Source organism: Nerophis lumbriciformis, linkage group LG07, assembly GCF_033978685.3.
Source record: "Nerophis lumbriciformis linkage group LG07, RoL_Nlum_v2.1, whole genome shotgun sequence".
NCBI lineage: Eukaryota > Metazoa > Chordata > Actinopteri > Syngnathiformes > Syngnathidae > Nerophis > Nerophis lumbriciformis.
Window position 1 is genome coordinate 46,453,262 of NC_084554.2, and position 19,639 is coordinate 46,472,900.

The window sequence follows — 19,639 nt, forward strand, 5'->3', positions numbered from 1 at the left end:
AAGATCTGGAACTTTGACTGAATTTTTTTAATTATAAGAAATGACATTTTCATTAAATCCTGACCTCATAGTTGTCCTTTTGTGAATCTTATTTTTATTTTACTACTACTGAATAGATCATTTGTGCAAGTTGTAAATAAGAAAAACACTATGGAACTTTGAGCGCTGTAAAACTGATGCATTGTTCTTTCATGGGAAAAAAATTTATTGGAAGTACAAGTAGAGATATTTGCAAGTCAAAAGATGGTTTACAAGAAAATAAACAACAGGACATTTGCAATTTGAAGATTTCTGTGACGCCAGTGAAAGAGAAGAGTATCGCCTATCAGAAAAGAAATGTATGCAAGCACCTGAAGAGCCCCCGTCTGAACTTGTTCACAGCACTTTAAAGTTTGCAGCCCACCGTCCATCGTCACGCGGCACCAGAGCTGGGGTGCAAAAAGAGAGGCGGCTGACTCACCGTACAGCTTGCTGGGGGTGCCCTCTCTGTCGGGGCCCTCGGACGGGAGGAGCAGAGGCTCGTCGTTGAGCTCGCCGTCTGGGCTGGCCACTTTGTCGTCGGCCCGGAGTTCCGCCGCGCTCATGTCGCCGCGCATGAGGGAGAGCAGCGGCTTGCTCAGATGCCCCGTTATCATCGGATGCTGGAAGGAGCGGCAAGGGGGGGTCCGGGCGGGAGGCGTTGTTGGAGGATGGAGGAGGTGGGGGGGAAAAAACAAAAATGCAGCCGTGGTTAGAATGTGCTTCGGCGCTCTCCTTGGCTACCTCTCACTCACTAGCTCTCTATCCTGCCCCCCCTTTACTATCCACTCCCTCTCTCTCTCCTGCTCCCTCACTCTCTGGATCCTTCCATCCAGGGAAGCTGCTGCTGCCCAAACTGATGCAGCCCCAAAACCATCTCAGAGGTTCTCATTAGAACCAGAAACATTCCTCATCTTAGACCAGGGCTTCTCAAATACTGGGGCGTGGTGAGGTGTCAGGGGGGCCTGAGAGACAAGGGACTACCAGTATTAGCGTCTTTTTAAATTTCTTGTATGATACACAAGCCTCCAGCTTGTCACTTTTTAGATTTATCAACGAGCTCAAACAGGAAATACGACCAAGTATACGATAAGGTGTCAGGGGGGGCTTGAGAAAATAATCACACAAGTCTTCAACTCAGTGGCATCTAGGTACTGGTGCCAGCAACTCAAAGAGTGGTTTGTACGGATAATAAATACATATTATTAGGTTCTAAATCATATTTCAATTCAAGGGGGGCGTGAGAAAATAATCACACAAGTCTTCAACTCAGTGGCATCGAGGTACTGGTGCCAGCAACTCAAAGAGTGGTTTGTAAGGATAAATAAATACATATTATTAGGTTGTAAAACATATTTCAATTCGGGGGGGGGGGGGGGGGGGGGCGTGAGAAAATAATCACACAAGTCTTCAACTCAGTGGCATCTAGGTACTGGTGCCAGCAACTAAAAGAGTGGTTTGTATGGATAAATAAATGCATAATATTAGGTTCTAAAACATATTTCAATTCAGGGGGGGCGTGAGAAAATAATCATACAAGTCTTCAACTCAGTGGCATCGAGGTACTGGTGCCAGCAACTCAAAGAGTGGTTTGTAAGGATAAATAAATACATAGTATTAGGTTCTAAAACATATTTCAATTCAGGGAGGGCGTGAGAAAATAATCACACAAGTCTTCAACTCAGTGGCATCTAAGTACTGGTGCCAGCATCTCTAAGAGTGGTTTGTACGGATAAATAAATACATAGTATTAGGTTCTAATACATATTTCAATTCAGGGAGGGCGTGAGAAAATAATCACACAAGTCTTCAACTCAGTGGCATCTAGGTACTGGGGCCAGCAACTCAAAGAGTGGTTTGTAAGGATAAATAAATGCATAATATTAGGTTCTAAAACATATTTCAATTGAGGGGGGGCGTGAGAAAATAATCACACAAGTCTTCAACTCAGTGGCATCTAGGTACTGGTGCCAGCAACTCAAAGAGTGGTTTGTAAGGATAAATAAATACATAGTATTAGGTTCTAAAACATATTTCAATTCAGGGAGGGCGTGAGAAAATAATCACACAAGTCTTCAACTAGGTGGCATCTAGGTACTGGGGCCAGCAACTCAAAGAGTGGTTTGTAAGGATAAATAAATGCATAATATTAGGTTCTAAAACATCTTTCAATTCGGGGGGGCGTGAGAAAATAATCACACAAGTCTTCGACTCAGTGGCATCGAGGTACTGGTGCCAGCATCTCAAAGAGTGATTTGTAAGGATAAATAGATACATAGTATTAGGTTCTAAAACATATTTCAATTCGGGGGGGCGTGAGAAAATAATCACAGAAGTCTTCAACTCAGTGGCATCGAGGTACTGGTGCCAGCAACTCTAAGAGTGGTTTGTACAGATAAATAAATACATATTATCAGCTTTTCAGTTATATTTCAATTTAAGGGGGGGGCGTGAAAGTAAAAAAAAATGTCCCCAAGGGGGAGCATTACAGAAAATAATTGAGAAGAACTGTCCTAGACAAACATGAATACTTTGCCCCCCAAAAAAATGAAGTCCGAGAAATGTTCCAAACATGCAAGTTAAGAAAGTAGCACACATGTCCATCACACTATTACACAGATAAAGTTTGGTGTTCAAGTCAAAATGTCGCCTTACCGAATTTAAGCTCCACTGCAAACACACACACACAAAAAAGCAAATATTTCAGAGTGTCCCTGAAGTCAGTGAGAGTCAGACTGGGGGGTAAAACATCCCCCCTGAACTGAGTGACCGGCGATTGAAACCTGCTCAGGACTCACACAGCCTCCTGAACCCTGGAGTAGGTCTGAATGGCCAGCACAGGTTTCACGCTGAGGTTGCTTCCGAAAGACGAGCAGCGGGGATGTCGCCTCCTCCTCCTCCCCTCCCTTCCTTCCTCACACACACACAATCCCAGCCCACCCTCACTCTATCTGTCTCTTCCCCCTTGTGTCTCCCCACCAGAGAGCTCCTCAGACAGTGTTCACCCCACCTCAGGCTCTGAGACGCAGACGAGGAGCAGCGGGGCTGCGGTCCTCTTTCCTTATTTAGGAGTAACCTAAATATGTCTGCGCAAAGGGCAGGTGACCACTGCATGCACGCGCGGAAATAATAACATTTAAACAAAAAAAAAAAAGGCCAGTCTTATTTCGCCCTCCATGCATCAGCCACTTGTATCAGGGTGGTCGATGTGGGCCTCCCCAGGGGGTGGGAGGCTTTTTAATGCGCTTGTCACAGGATCCGGCCCACCTTTGATGTGACACATGATAATCTATGAAAATGGTAATCAATAGAGGAGGTTTAAGCTGTCACGCTTGGTCAATACTTGCATGTCTGGTAACAATAACTAGTCATCATGGGTTGTTTTTATTTGATTTTTGGAGTGCACTTAAAAATAAAATGTGGGCCATCAACGCGCCACTCTTTTCCTACCCAACCCCCCGCACCTCCTCGTCTTGATAGGCCCACTGGAGGGCAAAATTAATACCTAATTGAATCTTGCAGTCATCAAAATAATCAATAGCTTTTTTATTATTTATTCTTCACAGTCTGTTGAGTGCTTGAAGGCTGAGAGGGACAGCAGGGAGCAGCGGCGTGGGGGGGAAGGCGGGTTGGGGGCTGAAATATCACAATGTCATTTTCACGGGGGCACGAGAGTTTGCAACACCTATAAAAATGAGAGCAGTGCTTCTTTTTTTGTGTGCGTGTTGGGGGTCTACAGTCAGAGAAAATGGGAATCTTTGCCCCGGCAGCTATGATGAAAAATAGAATAAACAAGCGAGTGACACTTTGGAGAAGAGTGGGGGTCCTCTCTGTCCATCCCTCCATCTTTTTTTTTCCTTTCCCCTTTCCTCCTTATTTCATCATATCAGGAGCGTGCCGCTACCTCCCTAATGCCGGCATTTCTCTTCCTGACAGACTCCAAACAAGTGCTGGGAATGAGATCAGGGCTCTAATCTTCCTCTGGCCTAGAAGGCTACGGGATGGGATGATGTCGGCGGTGTTTGTGGTGCGGGTCCACACATCCCTCAGCATCTTTGTTCTGCATCAATTCATGTTTGACGCTAAATTGGATGTTTATTCGTTTACACTCTCAAAGAAATGTCATTTGGGATAACGCAGTATTGTAAAAAAAACTGTCCTAAAAGAGATACTTACAGAATTAGCATAAGTATCGTATTTTTCTGACTATAAGGCGCACATTTTCTCAAAAATCAACATTGCGCCTTATAACCCGGTTCGCCTAATGTACGGAATAATTCTGGTTGTGCTTACCGACCTAGAGAATATTTTATTTGGTACATGGTGTGATGATAAGTGTGACCAGTAGATGGTAGTCACACCTAAGAGATACAGGTAGACTGCAATATGACCACAGTAAACAACAGCAAAACTTTAAATGTTCCGTTGAAAATAAAGAACAACACACACGGCACTCAAAAATCTGTCAAAATGTTTTGGTATGACTTTGAAGCCGCACAGCTTGATGGATTGTCGGCCCATTACTGCTACGGTAGTCAGAGACAAGAGTATTACTATGGTGTGTGTATAAGGACCGCAAAATGGCACCCATTAGCAGACAAATTATCCTGCGTTTTGTTTCACAATATTATGCAAAACCAATTTTTCTTACCTTATGGTACCTGCTAATGTGTATTTGAGATCTGCATAAGTCCTGAAAACTTTAGCACGTCCGCCACTGTAGTCCGTACCGATGCCGTAGTCCAGTGTTTTTCAACCACTGTGCCGTGAGATACAGTCCGGTGTGCCGTGGGAGATGATCTAATTTCACCTATTTGGGTTAAAAATATTTTTTTGCAAACCAGTAATTATATTCTGCAAATGATGTGTTGTTGTTGAATGTCGGTGCTGTCTAGAGCTCGGCAGAGTAACCGTGTAATACTCTTCCATATCAGTAGGTGGCAGCAGGTAGCTAATTGCTTTGTAGATGTCAGAAACAGCGGGAGGCAGCATGCAGGTAAAAAGGTGTCTAATGCTTAAACCAAAAATAAACACAAGGTGAGTGCCCCTAAGAAAAGGCACTGAAGCTTAGGGAAGGCTATGCAGAACGAAACTAAAACTGAACTGGCTGCAAAGTAAACAAAAACAGAATGCTGGACGACAGCAAAGACTTACTGTGGAGCAAAGATGGCGTCCACAATGTACATCCGAACATGACATGACAATCAACAATGTCCCCACAAAGAAGGATAAAAACAACTGAAATATTCTTGATTGCTAAAACAAAGTAGATGCGGGAAATATCGCTCAAAGGAAGACATTAAACTGCTACAGGAAAATACCAAAAAAAGAGAAAAAGCCATTAAAATAGGAGCGCAAGACAAGAAGTAAAACACTACACACAGGAAAACAGCAATCAACTCCAAATAAGTCAGGGTGTGATGTGTACAGTACACCTACTTTGAGACAAGAGCTATATTGATGCATGCTTGGTTATGCTTTAAAGTCATATCCAACAATTGTGACAACTTTTTACTGTTTCGTTTTTTAATGATTTCTGCTGGTGGTGTGCCTCTGCATTTTTCCAACGCAAAAAATGTGCCTTGGTTCAAAAAAGGTTGAAAAACACTGCCAAGCTTAATCTTTTTCACTATCTTCTTGTTATGGGGCATTTACCCTCGGCTGTTGCCATTTTTTAAATAAAGTAGCGTTCTAACTTATATCTCGCTATGGAAGCGCTAAAAACTACCACTGTAGTGGGTTTACATAATTCACCCACGGAACTTCAGTTCCGGTCGGACGGTTTTTCACGTGACACATTTCCGGCGTTGTTGCACTAGTGAGCCACGGATGAGGAGATGCTGCACCAATGTTGATTTAGTAAAGTCTGAATGTCATTAAAACAGTTAGTTCCATCTTTTGACACTTCTTCCACTCCCGTCCTTGCACGCTACACCACTACAACAAAGATGACGGGGAGAAGACGCTGTCGAAGGTGAGCCACGTAAATAAGACCGCCCACAAAACGGCGCATCCTGAAGCGACTGTCAGAAAGCGACTTGAAGATGGTCTGTAAAACATAATCTATGCAACATTTTTCCCAAAGAACCATTATTACATGTTATGTAGACCACAAGGAAGTGTTTTCAAGTAAAAAAAAAAAAAAAATCATAATATGACCCCTTTAATGCGCCTTATAATCCGGTGTGCCTTTTGTATGAAGAAAGACCTGAATAGACCCGCTCATTGGCAGTGCGCCTTATAATCCGATGTACCCTATGGTCCAGAAAATACGGTAATTGTCTTTATTCGGGATAAGTACCTTTTACATTTGAACCGATACGGTACTAATTCCCATTACCTGGGGAATCAATACTGGTACAAATTTTCAGTACTTTTGTGTGTGTTCATAAATACTACCGTATTTTCGGGACTATAAATCGCACCAGTATAATAGTCGCACCACCTAAGTTTTAGAAGAAAACAATTTTTTTTTTAAATATGTGCTGCACCTGACTATAAGCGTTGTGAGATTAGTTATCCATCCATCCATTTTCTACCGCTTATTCCCTTTGGGGTCGCGGGGGGCGCTGGAGCCTATCTCAGCTACAATCGGGCGGAAGGCGGGGTACACCCTGGACAAGTCGCCACCTCATCGCAGGGCCAACACAGATAGACAGACAACATTCACACTCACATCCACACACTAGGGCCAATTTAGTGTTGCCAATCAACTTATCCCCAGGTGCATGTCTTTGGAAGTGGGAGGAAGCCGGAGTACCCGGAGGGAACCCACGCAGTCACGGGGAGAACATGCAAACTCCACACAGAAAGATCCCGAGCCCGGGATTGAACCCAAGACTACTCAGGACCTTCGTATTGTGAGGCAGATGCACTAACCCCTCTGCCACCGTGAAGCCCGAGATTAGTTATTTAAAGCACAAAGATTTCGTAAATATTTATTTACATGCCTTAATTGTTTCCAAACGGTGTCTGTAACATGGCAGTAAAACGGCTGATAAAACAAAAAAGAAAAGTAATTGATGTCTTTTAGGGCTGTGAATCTTTGGGCACCACACGATGCAGTTCGATTCTCTGAGCTTCTGATTCAATTCAGAATTGATTCTCGATTCCAAACGATTTTTGATTCAAAATCAACATTAATTTAATAACATTGGGTGTTTAACTACATTCCTCCATAAAAAACACAAACAGCTCTGATCCATTTTTATACTATTAGTAATCAGATTTGGTCTAATAAAATTTTACATACAAATAAGGCAACAATAGAAGAGTCCACACATCTCTTTTCCAAAATAAATCTGTACAGCAGATATGGGCATCTACATCAACAATATGAGTATGCCTGAGTGTTTAGACAGGAGAGATAAAAAAAACAAAAACGTTTTCCTTTTTTTTATCGATTAAGAATTGTAACAAGTAAGAATCGCGATTAATTTGAAAATCAAATTTTTTTTGACACCCCTAATGTCTTTATTCATCCTTTATGAAATAAGTAAAATGTTCTCCTTTTTTAACAAGGGTCAAAATTCTTCTTTCTTGTACTTTGTAAACATTTTGAGTTTGAACAGCTTCTTAAAAGAGATCATTTTGGCACATTGTTTGATTTATTTGCAGAATCAATTCCAGAATGTAGCCGTTAGCAAAGAAAAATCCATAAATTAACCGCACATTTGTACAGGAGTCTGTCAATTCTGCCTATGGAGCCCCTTAAAAACATCTAAACACATCCATTGTGGTTTTATATTCATGATGTAAGTATACATGTAATGTGGTAACATTTATAATAACATTTAATATTTACGTATTTTGATCATTTTAAGCTAACTTTAAAAACGCAACACGTTTACTTTTTTTTTAAATCCCCTGAAGAGCAGGGAAACCTGCCAAACAGGCTTGTAGGGATGAAATAGCCTGTGTTTTTTCCTGACCTAACGTATATTCCACTCTACCCCGGTATTGAGCACTGTATAACGGATAAACCACAGAAACTTTGACTATACATATTTATAAATGTGTGTGTATATACTGTATGTACATTTTATATATACATAATGGTTTGTTTTTTTTGCAATTTTTTTAAATTATTAATCATGCCTGTGTACAATATCACAACAAATGGCAATCATATGGTTATTGTCAGTACTATCAGAAAACAAAGACTAAAACCAACTACAACCAACACAAGCAATGGTTATACTGGTGAAAATAAGTAGAGCATGCTTAGCAGCCTAATGTACACCCAAAACTAAAGAGGAGACATTTTACCAAGGTATGCCTGTAGGCTACAAAAATGTGGAATTCTTTTATCATGTGATTTGGCTGTCTCAATACGTTTCACGTTGTCATGATGACAGCCGTGCTAATGTTAGAACCCATTTCCTCAGCGTGTCAGCATATTGAGAACAAAATAGGCACTGACACTACTCATATCCACATAAGTTTTATTTGTCGAAAATATATTTTGCCCTGTCAGTTCTAATACACATCGACATACAGGCTAACGGGCATACATTTCCCTTGTTAGCCTATATGTTGATGTGTCATTGACCGGGCTAGCATGCTAAGCATTACACTAGGAGCTAAGCACCATCACACTAAGCCATACTTGCCAACCCTCCCAGATTTTCCGGGAGACTCCCGGAATTCAGCGCCTCTCCCGAAAACCTCCTGGGACAAATTTTCTCCCGAAAATCTCCCGAAATTCAGGCTGAGCTGGAGGCCACGCCCCCTCCAGCTCCATGCGGACCTGACCTGTTTTCACGTCCGCTTTCCCACAAAATAAAAAGCATGCCTGCCCAATCATGTTATAACTGTAGAATGATCGAGGGCGAGTTTTTGGTTTCTTATGTGGGTTTATTCTTAGGCAGTTTCATTAACGTCCTCCCAGCGCGGCAACAACACACAACAACAGCAGTCACGTTTTCGTCTACCGTAAAGCAGTTCGTCTGCCGTAAACAGCAATGTTGTGACACTCTTAAACAGGACAATACTGCCATCTACTGTACATGCATATGTGACATTTACATCTACAGCTTTTAAAGAGTGCAGTGCACAACTGCGCACACAACAAGGAGACGAAGCAGAATGCATCATCAGAGAGGGTGTTCAGCATGGTTTGAAAAATAGTGACAGAGAATAGAACAAGGATGGACAATTCAACCCTTAACTCAACAATGAGTAGATGAGTGTTATGTGTGTGTATATGTGTAAATAAATGAACACTGAAATTCAAGTATTTATTTTATTTATATATATATATATATATATATATATATATATATATATATATATATATATATATATATATATATATATATATATATGAAATACTTGACTTGGTGAATTCTAGCTGTAAATATACTCCTCCCCTCTTAACCACGCCCCCCCCCCACCTCCCGAAATCGGAGGTCTCAAGTTTGGCAAGTATGCACTAAGCATTCGTTGCACGAACATACTAGCTTTGTTAGACAAGCTCATAGACTGTATTGGACAATATAGTTTACATACCAAATGTCCATTTCCATTTATTACAAGTAATAAGAAAACGTAAATGCCTGACTTACCTATCAAGGTGACACACTCACTGACTTTCTCATTGGTCAAACGGTGGAGGGCGGGACATTGAAATTAAAACATAAACAAGATTTTGGGGCTGTAAATCTAATTTTGAAATGAGCGTATCCAGGCTGAACTACTGTTATCAGTTATAGAGGTGGTCGAGATGAGCCTTTTAACATATCAGGGCCATTTAATGATGACTTGACATGAAATTATTACATATGGCTCCTTTAAGTAAGCAGAATAAGGCGTGCAATCCATTTTGCGTCTCTGTTTTCATTAATAAGCAAAATATATGCCGATCATCAAAACGGCCACAGTACTGGGAGGAGAAGATGCAAGTATAATTATTTAACACAGTCAATGTGATTCATCAATACCCATCACCATTTTGGGAGCACTATTTAGTAGGGGTGTGGGAAAAAATAGATTCGAATTCAAATCGCGATTCTCACGTTGTACGATTCAGTATCGATTCTCATTTTTCAAAAATCGATTTTTATTTTTATTTTTTGTATTTTTTATTAATCAATCCAACAAAATAATACAAAGCAATACCATAACAATGCAATCCAATTCCAAAACCAAACCCGACCCAGCAACACTCAGAACAGCAATAAACAGAGCAATTGAGAGGAGACACAAACACGACACAGAACAATCCAAAAGTAGTGAAACAAAAATGAATATTATCAACAACAGTATCAATATTAGTAACAATTTCAACATAGCAGTGATTAAAAATCCCTCATTGGCATTATCATTAGACATTTATAAAAAAAGAAAAAGAAAAGAAAAATAGTGTCACAGTGGCTTACACTTGCATCGCATCTCATAAGCTTGACAACACACTGTGTCCAATATTTTCACAAAGATAAAATAAGTCATATTTTTGGTTCATTTAATAGTTCAAACAAATGTACATTATTGCAATCAGTTGATAAAACATTGTTCTTTATAGTTATAAAAGCTTTTTACAAAAATATACTACTCTGCTTGCATGTCAGCAGACTGGGGTAGATCCTGCTGAAATCCTATGTATTGAATGAATAGAGAATTGTTTTAAATCGGGAAAATATCGTTTTTGAATCGAGAATCGCGTTGAATCGAAAAAAATCGATTTTGAATCGAATTGTGACCCCAAGAATCGATATTAAATCGAATCGTGGGATACCCAAAGATTCGCAGCTCTACTATTTAGCGTTTTATTTAGCGCGTGTCAGTAGGACGTACAAACTGACATCTCCACACACGGCTGCAGGATCAGTACTCGCGCTGCAGGCCAACGATGGACAGACGAGAATCCTCCGTCCTACGTTTCTGTGTCAACATTTTGGATGCTCCGAAATAAAAAATATTAGACATACCGTCTACTTAGCAACATCATTTAACAATTTTATAGCTGCTGTATGATTTAAGAGGCTGATTAAAACAAATTCAATTAATGCATTATGGTATTTTTTAAATGACATTTTTTTTCCCACTTATATATATTACTAAAATATTTTTTAATATTAAGAAAACTTCTTTAAGTATGCATTTTTTGCCTCTTAAGCGGAGTAAGTGCAGCCTCTCTCCAATGAGCACACCTTCAGCAGTAAAAAAAAAAAAAAGGTAAAGAAGTGGTTTCATTGTAGATGCACTGCACTGCTTCTGGATGCCCATAAAAAGTGGTAGATGTCTCGCAACGCCACAGGTAGGAGCATGAATGCGCGGCATAGTAAACACAAAATCCTCATTAATATAAGGCGGACTGCACCACTTTGCAGTTGCACACGCAGTCTTAGTAAATCGCATGCAACACGCCATGCTATTTTAAAGATTGCACACGCTGTTTACCACATGATACTTGGATCTTAGTAAATCAGGCCCCAAGCGTTTGATTGTAATGTGCATCTTAGTTGTACTTTTCATTATTTATGTATTTATTAAATTATGATGTGAATAATTATTTTTCAGCACACCTACTGTTGTAGACTTTGCATGCAATTGCAATTCCAAAACGTTAGATGCCAGTAGTGTTTATTCGACAGTGTGTTGCTTTAGCCAGAAAGTAGTCTATGCCATTAGGTTGAATTTTTCTTTTGTCGAGCCCTACAAAGTATTTAAACCGTAAGTAACACCAAGTGTTTGATTGCAACGTGCATCTTAGTTGTAGTTTTCATTACCAAATTTAGAGGTGTTGAAATGACCACGTAAAATTGCTAATGCTTAACAGTAGCATGTCTATGGCTAATACATTTTGAAAATTGGAGCCTTACTACCTGTATACTTCTGAGCGTCTTCTTCTTGCTTTGTTGCCATGGAAAGTTGTAATATTATCAAGAGCCAGTCTGACCTGACTGATTGTTTACCGGCCAAGTGCTTGAGTCGGTGCCGATACTGCAACCAGACGTGACGTCACACATAACAAAACGTATCGAAATATGGCACCGTTTGATTTTTTACGTGAATCATAGGGGTGTAACGGTACACAAGAATTTCGGTTCGGTACGTACCTCGGTTTAGAGGTCACGGTTCAGTTCATTTTCGGTACAGTAAGAAAACAACAAAATATAAATGTTGGGGTTATTTATTTACCAAATTTGAAAAATCTTCCACCATAAATATTTTTCTTAGTGGAATATTTGATGTGGAGTAATCGGAACCTTGGATAGGTCAATAATTCATAATAACATTGATTTTGGGTCAATATTATGTTTTGAGCAATGACAGTTTAAAAGAAAAAAAAAACAGCTTTGTTTTATTAGTCAACATTGCAACTTTTTCTAAATTACGTATAACCTTTAAGCTTTTTTATTTCACTTTTGTTATGTTTTTGATTATTTCAATAGAATTTTAGAATGTGCCGTGGGCCTTTAAAACATTAGCTGTGGGCCGCAAATGGCCTCCGGGGCACACTTTTGACACCCCTGCTATAGATAATAAAAAATGTAATCTGATAAATCTCTGGATAAAAAGCAGAGCGTGGCGACGCATGCGCGTTTATCATAACTCTCTCGCTCTCTCTGTCTCTGCCCCTCCCTCACCAATGCTGCTGTGCGCACAATTTGTTTTGTTTTTAACCCCTTCTTAACCCTGAACGTACATTGAAAATACATGCAACCCTAACTCAAAATGCCGGACATTTGAGGCATTTAAGAAACTCTGCCCTGACAGCTCCGCAAAAGAGGACATGTCCGGTGAAAAGAGGGCGTATGGTCAGTCGATCGTAGCCCGTTAGCTGTTAGCATGCCGTGTGTTGTGCCTCGGTGTGCATTGTTTACACAACGTGCGTTACACTACTTAATATGTCCGTGTTGAAACTCGTTCGGTACACCTCCGAACCGAACCGGAACCCCCGTACCGAAATTGTTCAAAACAAATACACGTACCGTTTCACCCCTAGTGAATCGGTAGCCAGTAGTACCAACTGACTTTAGTCTGCACTTATAAAAGTACCAATATAGGTTCCCATCCTTTGCCTCTACATCAGTTGGCCCCCTAGTGGCAGTGTTTGCTAACCATGTAATGAGCTCCCTTTACAAACGGAACTAGCTTTTTTTTCTACCAATACGAAGTCAGTGTCATGTTTCATTGCCTGCTTTTCTTTTCTTTCATCCTGCACGGAAAACCGCACCTAAATGAGGAACAAACGTAATCATAGCTAACGTTGCTGATTGTAAGTCTGGTTTTACTTCAACGATTCACACAAGAATCAAGAGTCGTTTGCGGTGTGAAGTCTGAACATTCGCCACCTATCAGAAAGAGTGAGTGAGAGATTGGTTTTCTCCCAAAACCTGAATTTTACAAAGGTTCGCCTGTTTTTTCGAGATTTTGGACATTCCTCTATGTGGACACTGACCGAGAGTTGGTGGGCGGCCGAGGGTGGAGTCGGCTCTCTTGGTTGCTTTATTGGGTCTGCTCCTGTCTCTGGCCATGCTCCTCCCACCCCAGCAGACGATGGCGTGGAACACCGCAAAAGCCTCCACAGTGTGTGTGGGTGTTGAAATTATGTTTTTGTTTGGTTGCTTGTTTTTGCAATGTATATTAGTAATAATGTATAATATAATGTATATTATTGGTAGATTTTTTTTTTTTTTTTTACTTTTGTGGCTGTGTGTAGAAGTGGCACTGCTGGAGTGGCAGTTGGTTGCATCAGCTCTACCTCTTCTAATGTCTTTATGTCCTTTTTGTTCTTTAATGATTCCCTCTTACACACATGTTTATGTGTGCTATGGCTATGAGATTGTTTTTCCTTGGCCTCAGTCTGCACCCCCTCTCCAGGGGCCCAGGCTTAGACTGATTTTTTTTTTTTTCTCACCCCCTCCTCAGCTTTTACCTGTTTCTCACCTTTTTGTAAGGGGCGCCGGAAGTTGGCAGACCCGTCAGCGATCCTGTTCTGTCTCCCTGTAATGTTTGTCCGATCTTGAATGGGATTGTGCTGAAAATCTTTAATTTCCCCTCGGGGATTATTAAAGTACTTCTGATTCTGATTCTGTAAAGTACAGACGTGTCTTGTCAGATAATCTGACGGAAGCCATTTTTGAATAACTGCAATTGATCTTTTTTCCCATCGAAGTCGTTAAACCGATCAACAGCTCAGGCTAAAGCTAAAATGCTCCCCGGTGTATGATTGGCGGGTCAGTGCAGGCTCGGCACTATCAAAGCAGTGTATTAAAAAAAGAGCTCTTTGAAGCTTGTAAAGAACGCTACCCCACACGGACCGGAACAGGGAGCAGCTTCTGATTGGTCAGGTGTGTCCATGGTTTTTTTTCTTTTCTTCCACCAGATCGATCGATGGCACTGACATTCTGGAGCATCAAAGCTTTCAGCACCCTAATCTGACTCCTCTTATGAGGCAAGGGGTTATTTTTATTTATATATTTTGCTACAAAATTCTCACACCTTTGAGTGAGTGTTTATGAATGTGGGCAAACTAGACTAAAAAAAACGGGTCTGGACACGACACTCATCAAGCAATGCATAATGCAAAAGGGATGGCTTCGACTGGGCACGGGAGTGACACTACAGAGAGTCACACTGCACTGCCACTCAAAGACAATCTCCCAGGACCGCCATGCAACATGCACGCTTGCGAAAGGTGTGAAAATCTGATTTCCCAAAAAGGATCGGTAATTCTCTCTGAGGGTGGAAACCTCAATCAATAAATCATTGCTAAGTAGATTGTAAAGAGGGGGGGAAATTCCCGTCTTGGTATCAGTGCATTAGGATTCTCCTGAGGATGGATGAGTGTGAGACAATCTCAATAAAGAAGAAGCCTATCTTACCTTTGGCATTCATGTGGACACTGGAAGGCAGCTGTCAGTTGTCAGTGCCATGAGGAAGCACCTGGAGAGGCAACATCAAAGTTCTGGAATCAGCATCACTGTTCCTTAACCATTGGGGCTAAGGCCCATTGTCGGGCCGTGAGCTCCCCCTAGAGGGCCGTCACAAAATATCCGTTTCTCAGCGGTACTCAGTTGTAATACATTTTTCCACCACCTGTGGCAGTAAAGGCAATCTCAAAGAAAGAGAAGAAGTCTGGAGCTAAGGTCAAATACATTTCTTCAGTGCAAAAATTATGAATAAAATGGTGAAACTGTATTTTCATTTGCACTTTAGTTTTATTGACAGCTTATTTAAGAAACGTATATGTTATTTATTTTAGCCCTGCACAATTGTATGTAAATTCATTTTTCAGCACTTTATAGGAGTCTTTTCTTTTGCAGCATACAGTATTGGATTAGTATTTATTGTTGCATTCCAGCCTGACCTAAGCCTTGATAATAATCTTTGTAATTAACACATGCTTTCATTTAATTTGAGCAGGTTTATCCTAATCTGTGAGTAGCTTAGACATAATAATTGAATACAATTAAAATTAAGTGTAAGATTACTAATTCACTGTTAATATTTGAAAAAGTTAGTTAGTTAGCATTTTCATTGATTTCTTCCCAACAGAATTACATTTTAAAAATCATTTTTGTTTGCAGAAAACCAAACTCATTTGTCCTAAGTCAGTAATGATATTTTCAACGATAGCAAGTGTTGCCAATAGTTGTGAATATATCTAGGAATGTCCGATAATGGCTTTTTGCCGATATCCGATATTGTCCAACTCTTTAATTACCGATACCGATATTAACCGATACCGATATATACAGTCGTGGAATTAACACATTATCATGCCTAATTTGGACAACCATGTATGGTGAAGATAAGGTCCTTTTTAAAAAAATGTATAAAATAAAAGAAGATAAATAAATTAAAAACATTTTCTTGAATAAAAAAGAAAGTAAAACAATATAAAAACAGTTACATAGAAACTAGTAATTAATGAAAATGAGTAAAATTAACTGTTAAAGGTTAGTACTATTAGTGGACCAGCAGCATGCACAATCATGTGTGCTTACGGACTGTATCCCTTGCAGACTGTATTGATATATATTGATATATAATGTAGGAACCAGAATATTAATAACAGAAAGAAACAACCCTTTTGTGTGAATGAGTGTGAATGGGGGAGGGAGGTTTTTTGGGTTGGTGCAATAATTGTATGTGTATCTTGTGTTTTTTATGTTGATTTAATAAAACATTTTAAAAAACAAAAAAAAGAACAATACCGATCATTTCCGATATTACATTTTAAAGCATTTATCGGCCGATAATATAACCGCAAAGTATGACTAGCGTAAAAAGGCAAACTATGATGTTTGATTTGCAGATGAAAAAAAATATTTTGATGTAGGCAATGTTTGATCACTTTCATTATACATGTACTTTAGATATTCAATACAATATTAAAAAATATGTGTCGATTACTATCAAAACATCTCATGTAATAATTAATGCCATTGCAATTTAAAAAGCAGCAAGTTTATTTGGGCTAGCTCAGGGGTCGGCAACCCAAAATGTTGAAAGAGCCATATTGGACCAAAAATACAAAAACAAATCTGTCTGGAGCCGCAAAAAATTAAAAGCCATATTACATACAGATAGTGTGTCATGAGATATAAATTGAATTAAGAGGACTTAAAAGAAACTAAATTACCTCGAATATAGCTACAAATGAGGCATAATGATGCAATATGTACATATAGCTAGCCTAAATAGCATGTTAGCATCGATTAGCTTGCAGTCATGCAGTGACCAAATATGTCTGATTAGCACTCCACACAAGTCAATAACATCAACAAAACTCACCTTTCATGCACAACGTTAAAAGTTTTGTGGACAAAAAGAGACAGAAAAAGAAGTGGCATAAAACACGTCCTAGAAAGTCGGTGAAGGTAAACAAACTAAGGTGAGTTCAAAGACCGCCAAAATTAGTAGGACAAAACGGCGCTCGCCAAATACTCGAATCAGTGAAGCCTGTTTAATATAAACAGTGTGCTTTGTAACAATTAGGGAGGCTTGTGTCATGTTTGTCCTCCTACAGAAACCATATTAAAACAAAAATAGATTTTTTTCTCCTCATCTTTTTCCATTTTTCATACATTTTTTAAAAAGCGCCAGAGAGCCACTAGGGCGGCGCTAAAGAGCCGCATGCGGCTCTAGAGCCGCGGGTTGCCAACCCCTGGGCTAGCTAGACCAGAAGTACTTTAGGAATAAATATTGTATATTTTTCTAATGTCTTTAAATACAATATATACTATATCTAAAGGTTTACCTGTATTGACTGATGAGCCACGCCATGAAGAATGAGTCATAACGCCGACATTTGACAGCTAATTGCATCGTGGAGTGACACGCATGTTTACGTGATGAACGATTTCCGTGTACCCACAGTGCACCCCGGCAGGTAAGCGGGGAAAATCTAAACAAAAATGGCCGCCGGACGACAGGGACAGGTGGGTAGTTCAAACAAAGTGATTTAATTTTAAGCCACTTGGTTTATGTCAACATTACGTTTTGACGCTTGAAGTATGGTTTTGAATGTGTAACACCACCGTAAAAGTCACGTTTAACTAATGTTTAGGAAATACGGAAGCAAAGGTTCGCTATTTGGACTCAGCTGCACACAACAATGAACAAGACATTGTCCCCATTCCCTATAGAAGACATCACATTTGGTATTTTTATAAACGACTGTAACATAGAAATGTTTGTCAACATTTTTATGCTCCAGGCAAAAATGTTTCTACATAAATGTCGATTTATGAAAGTAAGGGCTACATTTTCTAATTGGCTTAATGGTTTCTTTCTTCTTTCTTTCTTTCTTTAGTTTATTTCGAACATGAACACACTTACAGTATAATACATCACACAATTTCATATCATTTCACTTTAAATTTCATTTCATTTTTATTTATCTCCTTCATTGATGTGCATCTTTGATCGGTAGACAGTTATACCTCAATTATTCAATTATACATTTACACACCAATGCCTGAGAAGGAGCAGGATGAAGAAAAATCTCATATTTTCCTGCCCCCTTCAACATAATACCTAGTCTTACTTAATGGATAGCATATAAACCAGGGGTCCCCAAACTACGGCCCGCGGGCCGGATACGGCCCCCCCAGCGTCCAAAATCCGGCCCGCGGGAAGTCCCAAGTTAAAAAAAAAAAATAAATATATATATATTATTTATTTATTTTTTATTTTTTTTGTATTATTATTATTATTATTATTTTTAGACCATTTTCTACCATCTCCTAGCCACTCAGGCAAATCATATTGCCTAAAAATGCATTTTACCATCGATAACGTGACATGCAGCAAGTGCGCGAGGAATATATATATATATATATATATAGATATAGATTCGATATACGGTATATATATATATATATACACACATATAGACATATACATATATACACATATACATATTGTCGGAGGCAGATATTTACATATATCCGAATTTAAGTGTTACTTCTTTTGATTTCATAATCATATTACAAAACAGCTGTTTTTCTTCCAATTGTGGTCTTTTGGTTGTCTGCAAAACTATGTGCTTAACCTTGAATGAGGAATGTTAGAAAGAGAGATAATGGACATTTGTTTTGGCTAGAGAGACATGACTGCCAGGGACTTAAGAGGGGAGAGGGTTTTTCGGGGGAGGCAGACCATCTTAGCGGGGCGATTGAATGTTCTATGCTGGACTGGTCTCAATGTATATATGCAAAATTTTGCAAATATATTACAAAATACCTATTCTGTCTCTGGGGGTTTTTCTACTCAGCTTTAAGTGTCGTAAAGAGCTTGGGAGCGACTTGTGACTTGAATTCCCTGGGAGGAACAAATGGTCATCAAACGCAACAATATGTATATACACATATATATATATATACACATACATATATATATATACATGGACTTATACATAGACATATACATACATACACACACATATATATACACATTTACATATACATATATACACACACACACATTTACATATAATATATATATAGCGCGGCCCCCAGCCAAATTATTTTACCCCAATACGGCCCCAGAGTCATAAAGTTTGGGGACCCCTGATAGAAGTGATGACAAACATTTTTTTGTAAATTTGCTGGTAATGTTTTACTTTTAGCCTTAAACATGACACATACTGTCTGTAACTTTACTTGCTCCTGTAATTTCAATCAACCAGAATTAATAAATAATATGTTAGTGTGTTGTAAGTAATCTACTTTATGAATAATCCTTATAGCTCTTTTCTGTAGTTGATACAATGCCTTTATGTTACTCTTATAACATACATTATGTCCGAAAAGGAGTAGGAAGAAGCAAAGCTTATTTAATCCTACCCCTTTCCCACTTCAGAGCGTTTACAAATATATAGAATCATTTACTGACTTTTTTATAATAAAATAACATCTGTGAATTAGTATACACAACAGTTTTGTAATATGTAATTAATTAATTCAGTCATTAACACACTGAGATGAAGAATATCTTATTTTCAATAAGGTTGAAAGTATTTCTCATAATTCTTCTTTGTACTTTGTAAGCACCATTAATTTGAACAACCTCTTAAACTGGATCATATCAGTACATTGTTTAACTTTATTACTTAATCCATTCCATAATTTAATTCCACACACTGATATGCTAAAGGTTCAAAGTG

The 19,639-nt window shown here is 39.2% G+C and overlaps 1 protein-coding gene across 5 annotated transcripts in view; it reads right to left on the reverse strand.

Annotated features, from left to right (window-relative positions):
* pou6f2 (POU class 6 homeobox 2) overlaps window positions 1–17,254 on the reverse strand; it is a 251,247-nt gene extending 233,993 nt beyond the window's left edge. For all 5 annotated transcript variants that reach the window (XM_061965060.1, XM_061965059.1, XM_061965056.1 and 2 more), the window contains exons 1-3: window positions 17,231–17,254; window positions 14,850–14,910; window positions 461–641 (exon numbers count right to left, since the gene is read on the reverse strand). In XM_061965060.1, the coding sequence (XP_061821044.1) occupies window positions 461–641; window positions 14,850–14,858 (190 nt within the window). In that variant the 5' untranslated portion in view covers window positions 14,859–14,910; window positions 17,231–17,254. The remainder of the gene's footprint in view (window positions 1–460; window positions 642–14,849; window positions 14,911–17,230) is intronic.
* Window positions 17,255–19,639: the final 2,385 nt, after the last annotated feature.